At 45.6% G+C, this 19,038-nt stretch overlaps 4 protein-coding genes across 5 annotated transcripts; 3 read left to right on the forward strand and 1 right to left on the reverse strand.

The window, feature by feature from the left end:
• The first annotated feature begins 339 nt into the window (after positions 1–339).
• On the forward strand, positions 340–5,050 carry flcn (folliculin). The gene is made up of 12 exons (XM_003977616.3): positions 340–597; positions 726–938; positions 1,108–1,254; positions 1,339–1,560; positions 1,673–1,839; positions 1,926–2,017; positions 2,598–2,761; positions 2,910–3,023; positions 3,802–3,925; positions 3,986–4,111; positions 4,341–4,443; positions 4,523–5,050. The coding sequence occupies exons 2-12, from the start codon at positions 726–728 to the stop codon at positions 4,728–4,730; spliced, it is 1,680 nt and encodes a 559-aa protein (XP_003977665.2). The 5' UTR covers positions 340–597; the 3' UTR covers positions 4,731–5,050.
• A 1,380-nt stretch (positions 5,051–6,430) lies between these two features.
• LOC105418692 (uncharacterized) lies at positions 6,431–9,699 on the forward strand. The gene is made up of 5 exons (XM_011618819.2): positions 6,431–7,006; positions 7,294–7,400; positions 7,742–7,813; positions 8,064–8,210; positions 8,319–9,699. The coding sequence occupies exons 1-5, from the start codon at positions 6,994–6,996 to the stop codon at positions 8,664–8,666; spliced, it is 687 nt and encodes a 228-aa protein (XP_011617121.1). The 5' UTR covers positions 6,431–6,993; the 3' UTR covers positions 8,667–9,699.
• Positions 9,700–10,481: 782 nt separating this feature from the next.
• On the forward strand, positions 10,482–14,779 carry grwd1 (glutamate-rich WD repeat containing 1). 2 transcript variants are annotated; one of them, XM_011618818.2, is made up of 8 exons: positions 10,482–10,750; positions 10,835–10,952; positions 12,470–12,629; positions 12,716–12,926; positions 13,190–13,335; positions 13,716–13,907; positions 14,236–14,580; positions 14,677–14,779. In XM_011618818.2, the coding sequence occupies exons 1-7, from the start codon at positions 10,528–10,530 to the stop codon at positions 14,542–14,544; spliced, it is 1,359 nt and encodes a 452-aa protein (XP_011617120.2). In that variant the 5' UTR covers positions 10,482–10,527; the 3' UTR covers positions 14,545–14,580; positions 14,677–14,779. The 2 variants fall into 2 exon arrangements, with proteins under 2 accessions (XP_011617120.2, XP_003977664.3); XM_003977615.3 differs by having other exon boundaries at positions 14,236–14,776.
• A 63-nt stretch (positions 14,780–14,842) lies between these two features.
• Positions 14,843–17,724, reverse strand: cdc42ep5 (CDC42 effector protein (Rho GTPase binding) 5). Its single transcript, XM_003977643.3, has 2 exons — positions 17,279–17,724; positions 14,843–16,464 (listed from the first exon to the last, which is right to left on the reverse strand). Exon 2 carries the CDS (start codon positions 16,460–16,462, stop codon positions 15,590–15,592), a length of 873 nt encoding a protein of 290 aa, XP_003977692.2. The 5' UTR covers positions 16,463–16,464; positions 17,279–17,724; the 3' UTR covers positions 14,843–15,589.
• Between the last annotated feature and the right edge of the window lie 1,314 nt (positions 17,725–19,038).

Below are 19,038 nucleotides of genomic sequence, written 5' to 3' on the forward strand. Positions count from 1 at the left end.
GTAAAACCTGACAGTATATTTAAAGCATAAAGATTTTTTAATATATTTAGTAAATATAAAATAGAAATAAACTAAATCTGATTTTAAGGGAGCCTTTGCCCCCACGCGTGTTGTTCAATGGAATTGTGGGTAGTGTAGTTTTGTTTGTCGACGCGATTGTAAATGGCTTTGTGGAAAATATAACGCAGAACATAGAACTTAAATCATTCAAGCCCTTGCATTTATCGTGTGTTGTCGCTCAAAACTCTAAAAGTCTCCACCAGAATCTCTAACCTAAACTACTTTAAGAGAAGAAAGCGTAGCGGCGCTGCGCCATGCGTCATCCATGCCGGAGCGCGTGACTCTGCGTCACATGACTCTGCGTCACATGTCTGTTATTGTCATTTAGCAGCTGCACGTAAGAAAATCACAAGAAAAGAGGAGAAAATAAAACGACGGGATGTTTCAAGTCATCGAAATGAAGGCCGGGATTTGCGTCATATAAAATGCCGCTTTTGGAGTTTTGTTTTGTTTTTTAATTTTAACGGTGCGGTTGTAATGACGTCCCTCGCGTAAACTAGCTTTGAGCACCTTGTTGAAGTTTCCAGTGTGCCAAAGGTAAGGTTGGTTGATATTAGTCGTGTGGCAATAGAGTTACCTGACAGTGACAGCAAAAATAAATGATTACACGTAGCATCGAAAATGCAACGCAACAGTGTTCGTTAAACTTTTTATTTTCGTTTCAGATGAACGCTATGGTAGCCCTTTGCCACTTTTGCGAGCTTCATGGCCCGCGGACGTTGTTTTGCACAGAGGCATTGCACCCTCCATCTCCATCCCCTTCCACCCAAATGGGCGCCACTATTCCTGGGGACAGGGACCGGGATGCAGACCGAGATGGAGAAGGCCTGACCATGAGGGCCAACAGCTCAGCCACACAGAGAGGAGAAATGTGTGATGTGAGTGGGATGCTTGCTGCTAACTTACAGCAAGCTCATCAAACACCTCCATTGTGATTGGAAGACTGATTAGAAATATGATAGCTGCGATATAGAAAACTTCTTCCACATAAAGTTTTGTTGTATCTTGCTCTACACTGACAATAACGCTTCTTCTTCCACCACACAGGGATGCCGATCTCTTCCTGCGTCTCACCCAGGCTTTGTAAGCATTGATGATGAAACAGGCATTCGCTTCCTGAGCCACCAGCACCCCAGACAGCCGCAGCTGTTCAGCGTGGTGCGCCAGGCCTGCGTCCGCAGTCTTAGCTGTGAGGTAAATGGTGACGCATGTCTGCGTTAATGTAATCTGATGTGGCACTCTAGACTAATTTTGGTATTTCCCACTTTCCTCGCTCAGGTGTGTCCAGGCCGCGAAGGCCCGATTTTCTTTGGAGATGAGCAACACGGTTTTGTGTTCTCGCACACTTTCTTTATCAAAGACAGCCTTGCGAGGGGGTTCCAACGTTGGTACAGCATCGTTTTAGTAGCAATGGACAGGATCTACCTTATCAACTCCTGGCCTTTTCTGTTACGCCACCTTAAACTCACGATACAGAGTCTACAAAGCACAGCTCTCAAGGTTAGGTGCATGGGACTGCTCTGCGTCCTCATGTTAGTAGAAACATCGCCACTCATTTTACAGGTATGAATGAGTGCATTCACCATCATCTTCATACCCTCTTGTCCATCAGGTGTTTGACGGCGAACAAGGAGTTTGTCCCCAGCGAGCAGTGAGGATGAACAGCGTCTTCTCACCTGCAGTATTCCCGCACCAAAGGAGTGGCAATGCGGCTCGGTCCCTCACGTCTCTGACCCAGCACCCTAACCTCTGGGCCAGCCTGCACTCCTCTTTTAGCTGGTGAATCCCTTTACTGACAGCTGTCTTATAACGCACATATGCCTTTGATTTTCGTGAAACGGCTCACGTGGGAATGTGTTGTCCAGGCTGCTGAAGGCCTGTGGGAGTCGTCTGACAGAGAAACTGCTGGAAGGAGCTCCCACGGAGGACACGCTAGTGCTGATAGAGAAACAGACAGGTAGTCGCGCCATTCTTCATCACGCAAACTGAACATGAACTGCGCGATTCAGCCTGTAACCACAGATGGTTCAGGTGAAAAGTCATTTATCCGAGGGTTTAAAAGGGTCAACAGCCAAGGGTTGGCCTCTTGATTCAGAGTGACATCATCCATCAGCCGTCAGGGGCCTCAGCGATGTCACCAGAATTCCCTAAATATTCTCACGTTAGGGTCTGATTCACAATATCTCCGTGACTCATGACGACTGTACTCAAATGCTCTTTTTAGATAAATGGTTACATCATTTTAAGTGTAGATTAATATGCTGATTAAGAGATTTTAATATTCTGGGGAAAGTTGTATCTCTCTTATATTAATGTCTACTTGTGTTGTCATTAATGGGTGGAATAGGTCTGTCAGTTAACGTAATTACTAAAGCGGCTATCTTCCATTTGCTCAACTAGAAAGTGACATCACCTGCTAAACATAGATGTGACAACAGCTTTTGTGATATTTCCACTGGAATTCCCCGACATTTGCAGTCAGCCCTAATGTCAACACGTTCCTTCATTGTTCCTATCTGATTTTCTTTTTGCGATAGAGCAAGAGGAAGAAATGAACTGCTGGGAGGGGGCAGACGGGGGGGCTTCCAGGTCAGAGCGGCACCCGTCACAGAGCGAGCTGGCCCACGACTTTCTGTGTGATGATGCAAAACTGGAGGAGTTACCTGACCCGAAGTTCAGGTCACTGCGACATTTGAGACAGGTGAATTGGTCTTCCATTAAACGTTCTCTATTGAAGCTCGCGGGACTGTAATGACTTGAAGGTTTAACGTGGTTTTAACCTGTCATCTCTTGCTTGCGTGCACAGATATTTGGGTGTGAGTCTTCTGACATCGGAGTCTGTTTTGCAGGTCCTCGGGGCTGCAGAGTTTCGCCAGCTCGTGTGGCATGTGCTCATGGGAAACCAGGTCATATGGCGAGGAGCGGAGCCCTCCCTCATCCAATCAGCGTTTATAGTCCTGAAGGTGATTAATTTTCTGCTTCTTATAGTTGTAATAATGTCAGCATGGAGTCATTACAATACTTACGGAGGGGAGTGAATGATACTGCTATAAAACAATGGAATGTGGTGTGAGACAGGACAATACAGCACAAGAGTGCAGGCTTAGAGGAAAAGCTGAGGACACTGTACATTATTTTTTATTAGTTTGAATTTTATGCTGACTGCACATCTGTAAAATTGTATTTTTTTACCTGGCTGGTAATCAGTCTCCCCACACGAGCCTGGTCCTCTTTAAGGTTTCTTCCTGTTAAGAGGGGGAACTTCTGCCACCATTGCTCTTTTGGGGGTGAGACTCTGGGATTCTGAAAAGCACTAGACAGTCTTAATTGTAACAGACACTATATAAACAAAGTTGAATTGAAATAAATGCAAGTATACAAATCTACAGAATACATATATATATATATTCTTAAAAAATCCAGTATCACTAAGCAGTTGTGATAAAATCACAATCCTATTATTTTCCAAGACACGCTTTTTTTCCGGCTTTCAGTTCTTGCCCAAACACATTTGTGTTTATGCTTGTGAGACACACCTCGGTTTTCCTTTGCCCAGACATATTTCCCTTATGTTTTTAAGGGCTGTCAAGAAGCCAGTGTGTGTTTTCTCCAGTTATTGTGTAAAAGTAAAACTGCTCCCGTCTTTTCTTCCCAGGAAACGGTGGTTCTGTTGTGGTTAACACCTTTGATGGTGACCAACAATCTGTTTCTAATCAGAACTTCTGTCTGATTTCCCATCAGTCTTTGCTTCCAGTTGGCTGTGTGCGATCCATCCCATTCAGTGCTCAGTATGAGGAGGCCTACAAGTGTAACTTCCTAGGCCTCAGCCCAGATGTGCCCATTCCCACCCACGTCAGCTCCTCAGGTACGACCGCAGAGGCTGATGTCACACTTTACAACCACCTAACCTCCTTTTTCCCCGCAGAATTTTCAGTGCTGGTCGACGTCAGCTCAGAAGCAAGTTGCCAGAACTCGGCTGTTGCCAACGACGACGTGTCCACGCTTCATCAGTTCACCATCAGCAGCGCCAACACGCAGCCCGCTGACAGGGGTGAGAGACCCCGTCGCCATGACTTGGTTTAATTACGTCACAGCCAGATTTCATTAACTGGATTAAAAGGAAATAAGGGAATTCCGGAAGAGAAAGTCGTGTTTAGCAGCGGAGCTTTTGTCATGAAGTTGAACTACTCTGCGTTTTCACATAAATACATAATCTCCTTGTACTGATCATATTAAAGACATTCAAACGTACATGTTAAACAGTCCCTCCTTTTCCACAGGTCCCACGTTACTGAACAAACTTGAGGTGGCCCTGTCCAATGAGAATTTGTCTGTGGACGTCGTGTCTCACTGCCTGTTGTGCCTGAAGGAGGAGTGGATGAAGTAAGTTAAAGCCACCGACCGGTGACACGTCGCCATTTCCTGTGATCTCTGTCTCACAGCGTGAGCTTTTGTCTTCCAGCAAGGTCAAAGTGCTCTTCAAGTTCTCCAAAGTGGACGGGCGAGGGAGGGAGGACACCCAGAAGGTCCTGGCTCTTCTGGGAGCCACGGGCCCCGGTGAGGAGGACAACGTCAGGCTCCTGAAGTTCTGGATGACGGGACTCAGCAAAACATACAAGAGCCATTTAATGACGGCTGTGCGAGGAGGGGAGAGGAGCCCCAGCCAGTGACAAAAAGGAGTGGAGGAGGTGGTGAAGGAATGGGGCTGGAAAGAGGGAAATTCTAAAGAAATATTTTCTGCTTTGGTTTCCTTTCATCAACAGTCTTTTGAGAACAGATTGAATCCCTCAGTGAGAATAAATGGCAGCCTTTGTTTCTCCATCCACCCTGGCACTGGTTTTAACACAGGTCAGGTAACTTTTCCGCTAGCTGTTAAAAGGGAATTATTATTTAAATTGTCTAAAATTCTGTATGTGGAGATTATCTGAATAAAGAAACACTTTGCACTTTTTTGAAGCCTTGCCGCTATTTTGAAATAAAAGACTAAAAGTGAACTGGCTCTTTATTTTTAGATGTGTATTTAAGCCACAACTGGCTCCATCCTGTCCTAACCTAAAGACTAAAGACGGGGCTCAGCATTTTTTCCTCTTCCTGCTCACTTGTTTGTGTGATCTACAGTCAGCAGGTTTTAGATGGTGTAAGACAACACTTGTAGGTCGTAAGTGCTGCTCTAATGCCGCTCAACAAATTGGCAGTAGTTTGGCTCCTTAACGAGCCGCCTGCACACGGGTCCACTCAAGAAAAAGGGTCCTTTTCTCTGACGCCACAGTTATTTGAGCCGGCTGCTGAAACACACAGATTTTTCAGACAATAAAATTCAACATACGGCTTTGTTTAAAGCGTGGGGGTGGATTTTGTTAAGGGGGGGGGGTTAGCAATGTTTTTGTAGCCATGGGGGGGAGGCCTTAAATTACAAGTTCAAAAGCAAAATGTTAATTTATGAATGTTGAAGGCTCTTTGTAGCTTGTGTAACTTGTGTTACTCACGCCGTAGTTCTTCTCCCCGATTAGCATAAATCTGCACTGGATTTAGGGAGCTTCTAAAAGAACAAACAATTTCTAAAAGCCCTAGACAGTAGTTACATATTTACTCAAGAGGTTCAAGTGTGAGAGACAGGAAGAGAAGGCAATGATTGGGTATTTTTAGCTGTCATTAACTTACACGCTCGGAGGACATGGGAGTTGCTGATGACTCCTGGGGGAGTTAGAACAGTTCTGGCCTGCGATGAGGCCACTGATCTCCAGTTTCCTTTCTCCTTCAACAGGGACGAGACTTTGGGAAGCCGTCTTGTGCCCTCTGGCTTCATTTTAGATAAGTAACTGAACAATTCCTCTTTGATACCAAGAACCTTTGGACATTCCAATATCAGTAATTAACTCGTGGTTTGTGTGCTGCAGTAAAAATACCCAAAAGGAGAACACGTTGAAGATGATGACAGCTCTGCAGCAACATCAGATGCGGCAATGACACATTACACGTGGAAAGAATTGCAAGTTCTAGCACTGTTGTGTTGCAATGCTCTTTGTCACTGCCGACCAAATGTGATTCTCTGATGTTTTTAGATTCTTTTTTTTTTTTTTTTCTCAAAAAGCTAAAAATGATTAGACAGGGTGACATTATATATTGGGGGGGGGGGGGGGGATCAACAGGCGCAGAAGTGTGTGCGCGTGTGTGTGTGGCGGGGGGGAGTCCAAATGAAAAACATACGCTCCGACTGCATGACTAAGCCTCCTTGGGCCTGTTTGAGAGGAGGGAGGATGGGAGCAAGAGGGTGGGTGTCAGAGAATGTGGGGAGCAGAGGGGAGGGGGAGGCGGGTCGGTCAATAGTGAGGTAAAGCATGTGGTGGCGGTGGGAGGGGCTCCAGACTTAAAAGGAGCAGACGGGCAATCCAGCCTAGCACTTTCACTTTGAGCAGCGTGAGGATCCACAGAGCAGCTGGAGGCGCAGGCAGAGCGGCAGAGGAGGTCACCGTCTATCCCGTCTGTCCATTAACCAGTCGGAGGGAAAGGGGAGCGGTTCAAATTAGGCTGGTCGGGAAGATTCTAGGTCAGCAGTGTGAGGGGGGAAAAAAAGGGAACGACATAAACACAAAACAAAAAAGCTTTCATAGGAAGAAGGCTGGAGCCACTCTGGCGTTAGTGGGAAAATCCAAAGTGAGCGAGAAGTATGGCATGAGGATAAATGAGGCATTTTCTGGAAAGTACCAAAGGAGCACAAAAGAAAGGAATGTATAAGGGATGTCCACAAGGAGACTGAATATCAGGCCGTGAAGAAGCACAGCAGCGTGTCAAAGACCTTAACAAGCCACAGAGGAGGAAACTTTGTCTGTCAGACTGAAACTGAAAAAAGAAGAAAACAACCAACCTCTCTGCAGAGTGTTTGCTGTCACCAGGAGAAATGGAGAAGGGTCCGTTCTCACACAGATAAAAAGGATGTCACTGCCAGGTGAGACGTGGAAACGCGCTTCTTTTCGCCAGTTTTTGTTCCAGCAGTCAGCCACAACTGCGTCACTGCTGCTTGATTTCTGGGGTCAATATTTGGGGGGAACTTGTGCAACAGCAGAAGAACAACTTCCATCTTGTTTTCATTTTCTCTCCCTTTTTCTGTGTGCAGAAATTGCTCTTTGAGGCAGGAAATGATGTCATGTTTCTTTGTAGGTGCGCAGCAACAGACCACAGAAATTTTCCATTAATTATCTTGTCTGTCACTGTCTGTTTTCCCTCACGCCTCAGTTTTGCTGTTGTTATCGCTCTGGACTGTCCATTGTGGTGGATGTGACTTTGACTGGGAAGGTGTGAAAAACCTAAAAACCACCATTGACTCCAATCCCACTGGATTTGTAAGTTGAAACGCCTTCATCTCGTGGCATTCGTCCCAGAATCCTCCCTTTGCTCCTGTGATTCATTTATTTTGCCTGGTGATCACTGGAGAATACAATCGCTTGATTGTTAAAGTTAATGGGTTTAAAGGAACTGCTATGATTGATAGCAAAGACCAGAACACTCTTGATAAGCTATCAGGCTGCATGTGTTTAAAAGAACCAACCACTGTATATTTTACTAAAGATAACTGATCATTCTCATAGTGTTCTAAGCATGCTATGAAAATAAGCAACATGTTCTAACTATCTGACTGCTTTGGCTCTGATTCCGCTCTTTTTTTCCCCCTTTTCCTTTGCAGCGGACAGTGTTTCCAAGAGACTACCATGTAGTGCACCACTACAAGAAAAGCATGCTCTGCGACAATGATCCGGTGAGTTCTTCACCTGCCCAAAGTGTGGTTCGCACTGAGCGGGCTACTGTGCAGGCCTCGTAAATCTAAGGTTTGGAGAGAAAAGAGAGGAGAAAAAAAGATTTGTTGCTCGGTGAATCATTGATCTCACGAGTGAAAGGAGCAGCTGCTGTGGTTCTGGTGTTTAATTCGTCACATGTGTTTTGTACTAACTCTGTAGTTAACTGGGCTGATCGTTTTATTGTTTGTCCGTCCTGTGTTCTCCCTGCAGTGCTGCGTGTTCCCTGCTGCAGTGGTCCTCCTGGATTTCTGGGATGTTCTCCTCAAAAACATCTGGGATGAGCACTTGAATCATTCCTTAATCCGCGACATAAAGCAGACACTGGATAAAATTATTAGAAGGAATAAAAACGCAGAGGTAGATTTTTCTGTTCCAAATCTTATCAAGTGTGCGCTGATGATTCGCTTCCAGTTGCCAATGATCTGCGCTCTAATGCTCCGATTCTGCCTTCTTCCGTGTCCACAGAGGTTCCAGGAAGAGATGAACCCGGCTCAGTTCCCCAGACAGCCCTCCTCTCCCGAGGAGCTCCTCGGGCTGACGTCCGAACTTTTCTCACGATGGCTCGTGGTCGGCTGCCTGCCCTCCATCGAAACCTGCCCTTTGCCCTCTTTGAACCCCTTTGTGGAGGAGAAGCAATACGGTCCGTCCAGGGCCAGACTTTTGACCACCCGAGGTCTCAGCGACGAGGGAAAAGGACTGTCTGAAAAGATGATAGGAATGACACCGTCCAGCGGCGCTGCCCCATCCTGGACATCTTACCCCTTAGTGTGGAGCCCCTTGTTGCTCAGACTCTTCGGATGGTTGCTGCCATAGTTGGTAAAAACATGGTGTTTTTGTTTAGGCACAAAAAACACATTTCCTGGCACTGAATGATTTATATATATGCGTATATATATGTATGTATTATGTATTTGTGTTTCCATGCAGTAAGCTTTCCTAATATGAAGTGACATGCACATGCCTCATTTAATGTCCGAATTTATATCACATAGCTTCGTTCACTGTGCAGCAGTGACTCTATAACAAAGTGTTTATCCATCCATCAAAGCCACAAACCCCAGCTAACTATATCCTGTATGCTAGTAAGAGATATATGTTGAGCAGGCCAGTGCACGTAAGCCGTCTTCTGTTCACGTGGAATTCAGCACTGTTTACAATTAATGTTTAAAAGGAAGATACTTGCTATGGTGGTTTTCATTTGTACAAAGCTGTAGATTTATTAAAAGGCATTCAGAGCATTGTTAGCTTTTGCTTTTGCTTTCTGGATATAAACGGCCCAGTTTGTAATCTACGATTTTTATTATTGGTGTTTGCGATGGGATGTCGCTGATAGCATTTGAGGTACTTTGCTTTTGTTCATGCTCCACCTGATAGTTGTGCTTTATATACCATATACAGCTGGAGCTACTATTTACTGAAAGATATTTTACAATATTTACAGAATATTTAAAATGTAGTCAGTTTTGTAACTTTGATATTTGCGTACTATCACAATAATTGCATACTCATATTGAAGTATTTTTTGCATAATGTTTAATTGTAACTATATTTGTTACATACTTTGGTTAATTTTCCTGCAACACTATCAGACATAGTAACGTGTTTGTAACCATTCTAGCCTGAAGTCATCTTTCTTTTTTTCTTTTTGCTGTAGTTGACTTTCACGAGAGCTCAGGACCTATGTGGAGATATTTCACAACTGTTTGGTAACTTTTATAACCTCTAAATTTAAGGATAAGTTGCAGATGAGAGAGGAATGCACTTTGGATGAATAAAGACTGGAGTAATGTTCTGACTTTTGTCAAGGCCTAGAGAAGAAATAAAAACACGCCCTTTTGTACTCACACTTGCCCCTACATGTGCACACCCACGGCTGAAATGTGCATGATTGTCCTTGGATGAGGCTCCTTCCTTTAAATTTCATAATCCCAAAAGTGCAGAGGTGTTTTTTTTCTCTCTCTTTTACAAGTGACTATGGGAACACACTTTCTGTGAACTCGGCCGGATTTATATAATGTTTTGAGGGATTGAGGGAAATGTGACACTGCAAAGGGGTTTGATTTGCAATGATTACAATGTTTACAGCAACGTTAGAAGGCAACAAAGTCAGACAATCTTGCCATCTGGCTGTAACAGCAGTAAACCAAAAGTTTACAAAAGGCCCAAGTGCTTTTTGATGGACAACAGCCTGCAAGGATCTTTAGGAGGGTCAAGCAGAGCACGCTGAACCGTGTCTCCATGCCAAAATTAAATCCAGGTTCCAATCAACGGTACACCCCCCACATCGCAGCCTGTCACGGATTTCTAAATATATTTCACCAGAATAATCGCAGTCGTATCATTTGCCAGGTCATGATTCCGTGACACCACAAACCCGCAGCTGATTCATGCGATCTGAACTTCAGCAATGTTCTTTGAAAACATGCAGACGGTCTAGAAGGACCGTTCGTCTGACGCGGTATCCGGCCAGATACACGTTGAAGTAGTTCGGACTATTTACGAGATAAATATTTGTAAGTGGAATTTTTTACTGGTAGGAGGAGGCCGATCGCCACGGAGCCAGCTGGATTCCCGTAAAGAGGTGGGGGGGGGCAGAGGGGTGAGGCAGCAGGGGGAAGGAGGGGGTTTAAACCACGTGGCCGCTGCGCATACCGGAAGTAAGCAAACAGCCAAGATGTCTGCGCGCGACGAGGACACGTTGGCCGAGGAAGAAGGCGAGATGGAGGAGATGGACGAGGCCGGCAGCGACGACGACGAAGGGGTCGAGATGGAGGAAGAAAGAGCGGGCGGGGAGGGAGAGGACAAGGTCTATGTCCCCGGGATCGAGCCGCTTCAGCCCGGAGTGGAGCTGGAGATGGACCGCAGCGCGTACCGCATGTACCACGAGTGTCAGACAGGCGAGTGGACACAGTGGCTGCTCAAGTTGGAGCTGCGCCGATGACACGGTGGTTTCAACATTGATTATTACATTATTGATACAGGCGCTCCATGCTTGAGCTTCGACGTCCTGAGAGATGGAGACGGAGACGGCAGGGAGCAGTTCCCTCTGTCCATGCTGCTCTGTGCGGGAACACAGGCGGACACAGCGATGAGCAACAGGTACAGAACCGGAGGAAAGTGGGGAATAAACCGCTTTTTTTAGCCTTTCATTGAAGGTTTTTGAGTCTTTCTTCCTCCATTGCTCATTCCTCCAGGCGCAGCAGTATTGCGCCAGGGAACCTACTTGGTCAAAACTGACATCCTGAATTTAAAAAAACATCCCATATTAGACTCATCATCAAGGCCGACTGATGCAAGCACAGTGTCACTTCATTAATCCTGTTCTGGTTGAAGGCACCGTGGAGTATTTCCCTTGGTTTCCTTTCACCCCCAGTTTAATTCTGCACCACTATTTCTATAAGACCTTTATTTACCTGTACAATGATGATAACTCACACGTTCACTGGCTACTCCCGCCCCCCCCCCCCACACACACATACACCTATAGGGAGCACGTTGGCTGATCAATAAATTCTGTAGACTCACTGGTTGATGGAAGTGCTACTGAGCCCTATACAAACCTAATAATCATTAATGTCATGTCTAATTTCCAATTTGTGATGGGAAAGGATGCTGGTGTTGCTTGGTTCAGGACCATTAACTTGCGTTATGGGATGTTGAGTGCACTAAATAGGGTCCAGCAAGCCTCACTTAAACTGAGCCCTAAAAACAGCTGACTCCCTTAAGAGTGGACTAAACACAGTAACAGCCATTATTCTTTTATAAAAATCAAACATGACTGTTTTCATTAGCCTTCGTTTTATTGGAGAGCAGAGTACTGACAAAGTCGGGAAGAGTTGAATTTCTTCTCTGCTACTTTTTATTTAGTCCAAAATTGGATGTGCATCGTGAAAAATGTCTGGAACTAATAAATTAGAGAAAGTTAGCCTTGCAGCTTCCTGTCTGCACATACACACACACACCTGCTAGCTGCGACAGATTAGAGGGACGGAAGGAAAATATGTTTTCGAAAATAAGCAAGGAATTGACTTTCAAAGCCAAGAGACATAGCTGCTGGATTCTTTCATTTCCAAGGAAAGCTTCCCAGATCCTTAAGTGTAACCAGATTGAGGAAAGCAACTCAGCAAATCCAGTAAATTCACTTTATAGTCATCAATGTGAGTTATGCTGATATTGATATTTACTTTTATTGATACTTTTCTCTCCGTACACAAGAAAATTGTGATTCCAAAGCCAATAAAGCACGCATGCCTCTGTCCACCCTGTTGTATTTTAGGCTATTTAAAATACTTAATGTTAATGTGTCAACAGGTTTTGTTTCCTGTCTTTTGAGAGTAGGGATGGATGAAAACAGGGTTGGATGATTCTGCGGCGACCTCTGAGGGAACAGAGTTCCTGTTTATTTTTGCTGTTTACTTGCTATAAAAGCATTCTGTTTACAATGACATATTTGGGGAGTAAGAAACTTTCCTTTAAAAGGTGATTTTTGTGGAAAGTATTTTGCTGTAGAAAACGTGTGATTCTGAAGCGAAAGTTGAGCAGCATCGACCTTTTTTTCCTCATGTTGTGTATTTTGTGATTGACGCCCTCCTCATTTCACCCTTTTCCTTACCCAGACTTCTCGTCATGCGCATGTTTAACCTTCATGGAACAGAGAAGGAAAAAGAGGATGAAGAAAGCAGCGAGGAAGAAAGTGATGAAGAGGAAGAGGAAGAAAAGAAGCCACAGATGGAGCTGGCCATGATGCCCCACTATGGAGGCATCAACAGAGTCCGAGTAGGTGGCGTGCCCTTTTCCAGGCAGGCCTCTTTGATAGTTGTCCCTGAAGGTCCTGACCAGCATGTTTTCCTGTGGAATTTCAGGCGACGCAGCGGGGAGATCAGTCATTGGCCGCCGTGTGGTCGGAGAAAGGACAGGTAGAAATATTTGACCTCCAGCCTCAGGTAGAAGCCGTCCACAGCGCTGCTGCCATGGCTGCTTTCACCACGAAGCAGAAGGAAGCCACGAGCCTCTTCAGCTTTTCAGGACACATGACTGAAGGCTTTGCCATTGATTGGTCCCCTACAGTACCAGGTAGGTGAGGCCTGCATCCCGAGATGGGAAAGGCAGAAACTAGTCTGGACATTCCAGCTGGTTGACTTAAATGACAACAAAGGCAAATGTACTCGGTAAATATCAGGGACTCCACCTTTATCGTGTTGTGAGAAATAGAATTTCAGTCTACTGCTCCACTCCAATTAAAACAGTAATAGAATGACTATACAAAAGGCCACTTAAGTACAAGCATGTATTGTGTTTGTGTACAACTGTTAATTTTAAAGTCTACTTGTCGACAGGTCGCCTCGTGAGTGGAGACTGCAAGAAGAACATCCACGTGTGGGAGCCACGAGAAGGAGGCACCTCGTGGCAGATCGACCAAAGGCCTTTCAGCTCCCACAGCAAGTCGGTGGAAGATCTGCAGTGGTCGCCGACCGAAGCCACGGTACGTTTAAAGTGGTGACGCGGCGTTTCATCGTTGAGATAGACGTCCCGTAAAATCTTAGACTTGCATTCCAGACATGTCTGAGCTTCCCTTCTTCCCCTTTGACTTCACAGCTGGAGAGGTTTCTGTAAGCGATTCCAGTTGGAAATAAACTAACGCGTGTTTCTACGCAGCCGCAGACTAGAATATGTTAAGAACGCATGGTGAACACGTCAGCTGAGCCGTCAGGAGTGTTGAGGGGACATTTTTAGATCTTAAACAGCGAAAAGGCCGGCCTGCTCCCACTAACGGGTCTCAGAGCTCTCTCATATGTTTGGTTGAAATTCCTTTATTTAGTAGAACCTTAATCTCTAACTCGTATGTTCTTTTGTCTGCCGCAGGTTTTCGCGTCTTGTTCGGTCGACCAGTCGATCCGCGTCTGGGATATCCGCGCCCCACCTAATTCGATGCTTTCAGCCAATGACGCTCACTCATCAGATGTTAATGTCATCAGCTGGAACAGGAATGAACCATTCCTCCTGTCAGGGGGGGATGATGGGATTCTGAAAGTGTGGGACCTGCGACAGTTTAAGGTAAAAACATTTTTAAAAACCCCACTTAAACAGTTGTTGATAATTGTTTAACGTCAACATCCTGTACATGAGTGAGTGGGGCTGCGCTCGGGCGTCGCATCAACTCGCAGTGTTTAACTGCGACGCCACGCAATAACACTTTCACAGTCCGACTGCCGCACCCACTCACATTTGTTCCTTCTTGCGTCTCTTGGTAGTGTCAGCTGTCTTGAAATGGGAAACTTGCTTATATTTGCCAGCAAAAGCTGAAAGTTTTGTGGGTTGTTCATTATCCTAATTCTTGGGCTCGATGGCACTCTATTCTCACACCTTTCGCTTTCACCTTCAGAGCGGGAGTCCTGTTGCAAACTTCAAGCAGCACAGCAGCCCCGTCACCTCGGTGGAGTGGAGCCCCGCGGACTCGAGCGTGTTTGCCGCCTCCGGAGCGGACGACGTGGTCAGCCAGTGGGATCTGTCTGTGGAGTCGTGTGACGTGGGGGCCCGGGTGGAGGGAGTGAAGGACCTGCCTCCTCAGCTCCTGTTCCTGCACCAGGGTCAGACAGAGGTCAAGGAGATCCACTGGCACCCGCAGATCCCCGGCGTGATGATCTCCACAGCTCTGTCAGGGTTCAACGTCTTCAGGACAATATCGGTGTAGAGGAATAAATCCTTCCAGTTCAGCAGGAACCAACATGTAATGAGCTGCAAATCCCAGTGTTCAATATTGTAAATAGCCTCCTTCTTCTTTTGGACATTAAAATTTTAACCTTTCCTCTGTCTGTTTTTACAGATTTCTGATCTATTGTAAGCATTTCCTGTTGTGTTATGGACAGATGTTAATTCTGGAGAAGCATGAGGTTTCAGAACACGGATATAAAATTTGGAGTTAATAATTGTTCTGTGTTCACTCTTGAGCCATTCCGGAAAAATCAAAATAAAGTCATAGCCAAGGCTGGTTAATATTTAAACATATCACTTATTTTATTGTTTTGGGTGTAATTTAACCACAGGATAATGAGTGAAGGCCAGCATTCATGAGAGACGGACCCAGTGGCGTCTCACTCTTACAGCATTGCAGTTTTTTTTTTTTTAAGCAAGCGTACAAGCAAAAAGCCGAGCGGGTCCTGATTTACAGTCCACCTTGAAATCCCCAGATTGTCTTAGCAGTTTATTAATAATCCAGCCCTGCAGCCCAAACAGTAGCGTTGCTATCTCAGAAAACATGCTCCAATGTGTGAAGACCAATCGGATTCTGGTTCCAAAGCACATAATCTCGTCGTTCCAGCTCTGAAAATGAGGCGTTCACAGTAATTCCATGGAAAACTTGGAAAGTTTAGCCATCAGCAAATCACCTGGTTGTAATAAACATGCAATATTAGATATATTTAAGACAGTATAATAGATATGGGACAGGGTACAATATCGTGACTGTACAGCTCCCTTTAAGGCACTTAAGAATAAGGACAGTTGTCATATATAAGACTTAAGGAATCCCAAAGATGCAGTTTCAAAGCTTTTGGGTGGATAAAAGTGCTACAAACTTCCACTTCAATGTCAAAAGGCACGGTGATGTAAATCTGAAGATATTTCACTGAGGTTTGGGAAAATTCCAGTTTTCATTGTCACGTCTCCCAGCTGATTCCAAAAAGGGGTTTTCTTGACAGCAGAAGTTTGATTTTCACGGGAGAACGTTGCCGACTCCCCTAGAGACCGATCTCATCATCAAATTCATCTTCAAACGTGTAGCCCCGTCCTTCCTCCTCCTCCTCTGAATCAGTCTCTGAGTGGCAGCTGTCCGCCCTCCTCCTGTCCAGGGAGGTGACGCCATCATACTCTGAGCTGTGGGAGGACGCTGGACTCTGCGGCTGGACGTTGTGGCTGCTCAGCACGCTCTCACCTTCGCTCTCGCACCGCGTTGGACTGTAACCTGATGGCTCCTCCTCACCCTGGAAATCGAAACTTTGACCTTCTTCCTCTTCCGACACCTGGCGGATGATTTCTTCTCGTTTGTCACTGAAGCGCACTTTGGGTCTCAAGCCCTTGGGTTTGTTGACCCCATTCCCCTCTGGTATCCTGCTCTCTTCCACCCGGTTTCCATCCAACCCATCTACGTTCTTCCCGTTCCAGTCATTCTGCGCGTGCATGGACGTCTCCACGGATCCGTTCCCCGGGCTTGTGCCCGTGTAGGAGGAACCACTTTTGGAACTGAATACATCTTCCTCCAGCCCCATTCCATCCATCACTCCCAGTACATCACCCAGCATAGATGGACCCAAATCCAGCTCCAGGTCCAGAGTGAACGACGAGACCGACTCAGAGTGCTGAAGCTCGTGGTTCTCCGGACTTCCCGGACCATCCGTGTAGAGCTCACCGTGGTTGATCGCCACCTCATGGTCATCTGCCGGCGTCACCGTGGGGGCACTGGCTTGGTTCGGACCAAGGGTGAGGAGAAAAGAAGTGTCCCCGAAGGCGTCACCTCCCCTCCCGACGTGCATGGTGTGCCGAAAGTCGCCCAGTGGGGCAGAGATCATGGTGGGGTCCAGGCGGGAAGCCCGGTTTGACTTGTGCAGCGGCATGTCTGTAAACAGAGGGGAGGAGCGGGTCAGTTTATGTTTGCAGGAGGAGGCATGAAGGGAATATGTGATTCCCGTCAGATGCACTCATGTGATAACAGTCAAACAAAAAAAGCGTTCAAAGCCGAAGTGGTTGCCGGAGCCCCAGCACGGGTTCTGGATAAGTCGGGGCAGTGTCAACACTGTTGTGTAACATTGTGGGAACCTGATGAGCATTTTAGCAGTGGTGCTGCCGAGAAGGCCGTGCTGAGACATGTAGCTGAAACAGTCATGCAACGCCAGCACATAGTTTTTCAACCCTCGGGGGTGAATGGATTCGGTCAAAAACAGGACAGTGACTTTGGCTTTTATCTCAGAAAGGATCAAATATCTGGAGATACAAAAGAAAAATGAGCGAGGCCAGTTGCTCTGCCGCGCTTCAAATGTTGACTGGAATAATGCTGTTCAAATAAAGACCAACAGTCCAAAGTTAATCATTACAACACCTAACGAGCAGCCAGACTGTTTCTGTAAGTTTGTCAACAGTCCCTGGAGGGTAAATAAGTCTTTGACAAACGTTTCCATTTTTCCAGTCAGAGTCTGAGTGCTGGATGGGGAGGGGGTTTACGGGCCTACCCCCAAAACTCTCCGAGACACCCCCCCCTCCCCTCCACTTTAATATTTTCATAACGTCTAATCTTTTTTTTAGAGAGAGATCCTTTGAATAGAAAAGGCGCTTATTGGCGAAGCGGTGCGAGGAAACTTTAGACCAACTCAAAAACGCACCAATTAACGCGAGAAACCGCAACCAAAACACTGACCATGCGCCCGAAAACTTACTTTTAAGGACTAGATTCCGCTCTTCGGTGGCCTCGCTCGTCCGTATCCAGCTGTTTCATCTGCTTTCGCTTCCCTCTCGCCCTTTTTCCCTCGCTCTTTCTCCCCCTCGGCCGTCGCCGCTCGGTGTGAATTCTCTTCTTCTTTCCAAAGGGATGGGCACGGGCCGAGGAAGTGACGCGCCGCCTGTGCGCTGCGGCGGGACCGGCGCGCTCCAGACGGCGTCCAGCAGCCGAGGCCAGCCAGGAAAGCTGCTCAGCCCTGTGGTCGACGAGTCTGCTGTTATTCCAGGACTGGGAGGGGGGTTTAAACCATCGTTATTATTTTAAATGTGCTTTTCTGCACAGCTGTTGGGGATTCATGATTTTCTTTCACTTCCAACAGCTCCGAAAATGCACATGTGCCAATGCTGAAATAAATTGAAACTGACGCCAACTTGAATCACTGTATTTTTTTTGGCCTGTTATTGTGTTTTACAAGCCTATAATTGGGCGTTTGGGAAGTACACTTAAGGTGGGCCAAATCCTGGTCTCGGAATTTTCCTTATGCAAACACCAATCTTTAAAAACCAATATTACAGTAATGTTTTGCCTCTGGTGTGTAATTGATGTTGGGCTCGGCCTCTCAGATGATTCAATCTCTTATCTTCCATTCTGTTTTGGGTGACCTCTGAACTTAATAATAATTATTGATCCATACATAAATGAGCTTGAAACATAATTAATGTCATGAGCCCATTGGAATCACTAATAAATAAATAACCTTTAGCTTTCTTTTTGCCTGTCTTAAAGAAAGAAGACCTCCCAGGTATTCAAACAATGCCTCCCAATGAGGCATTGTAAGTGTGAACAAAAGCTTGACATATTTGTGCGGTGATGCAGATGCAGGACAACAATGGGCGTAAACTATTCAACCTGGTTTGTGTATTTTAAAAAGACAGTCTTAAAAAGTAGTCACCCTGTATGATGCTGTCTTTAAACTTGTTATATTGCCCACAATTTTTAGGTATGTGTATGTTTTAATAATGTTATGTATTCGTAACGTTCCAATTGGCCTTAATCATGAGAAGACCAGGGGACAAAGATCCCTTGGAATCCGGAAGATCACCAAAATTTAATCATCCCTTCCTTCACCATTTATCATTTTCAAAAAGTCATTTAAAATCTATTCATAACTTTTTAAACTTTTTTTTCTTAACCACCACCGGTTGCTACATAACCTCATTGATGAAGGTAACAGGCTCGGGGTCATTTGGGTGTCATATTGTGATAATTACATGACTGATGAGTAGTAATATAATAATAATATAATACGCTTGAATTTGCTGAAATAATTTGCGTGAGAAAGCCGTGCGGGGTATGTGCCAACAGCACCATCTACTGGTACTAGGAGAACTGCAGTTGGAAATAAGATCAAACTGCTATCACGCCAAGGGGGCTTTGATCATAAAGCAATCTACATAATGAGGTATTGCTATTGTCCTGTTTTATAGTGTAATTTACGCTCAGATAGTTTTGCCTAACCTCCAACTAGACTTTGCTACTCTTCAACGTTGTGGAAAAAAACCTAGAAACCCATTGGGATATCCTGTTAATGCGTTCTGACCGACGGTCCATCGGGATCCTGTGGACAATCCAGACAACTTTTGTCCACGCACCTTGATTTTGAAACAGGAATCACTCCACAAACTGCTTCAACCAGCAATCCCGTCGCCCGGCCTAACTCTTTTTTCTTTATTAATGTGCACTCTACTGAACTTTCCC

This window comes from Takifugu rubripes, chromosome 7 (assembly GCF_901000725.2).
Source record: "Takifugu rubripes chromosome 7, fTakRub1.2, whole genome shotgun sequence".
In the NCBI taxonomy this organism is placed as follows: Eukaryota; Metazoa; Chordata; class Actinopteri; order Tetraodontiformes; family Tetraodontidae; genus Takifugu; species Takifugu rubripes.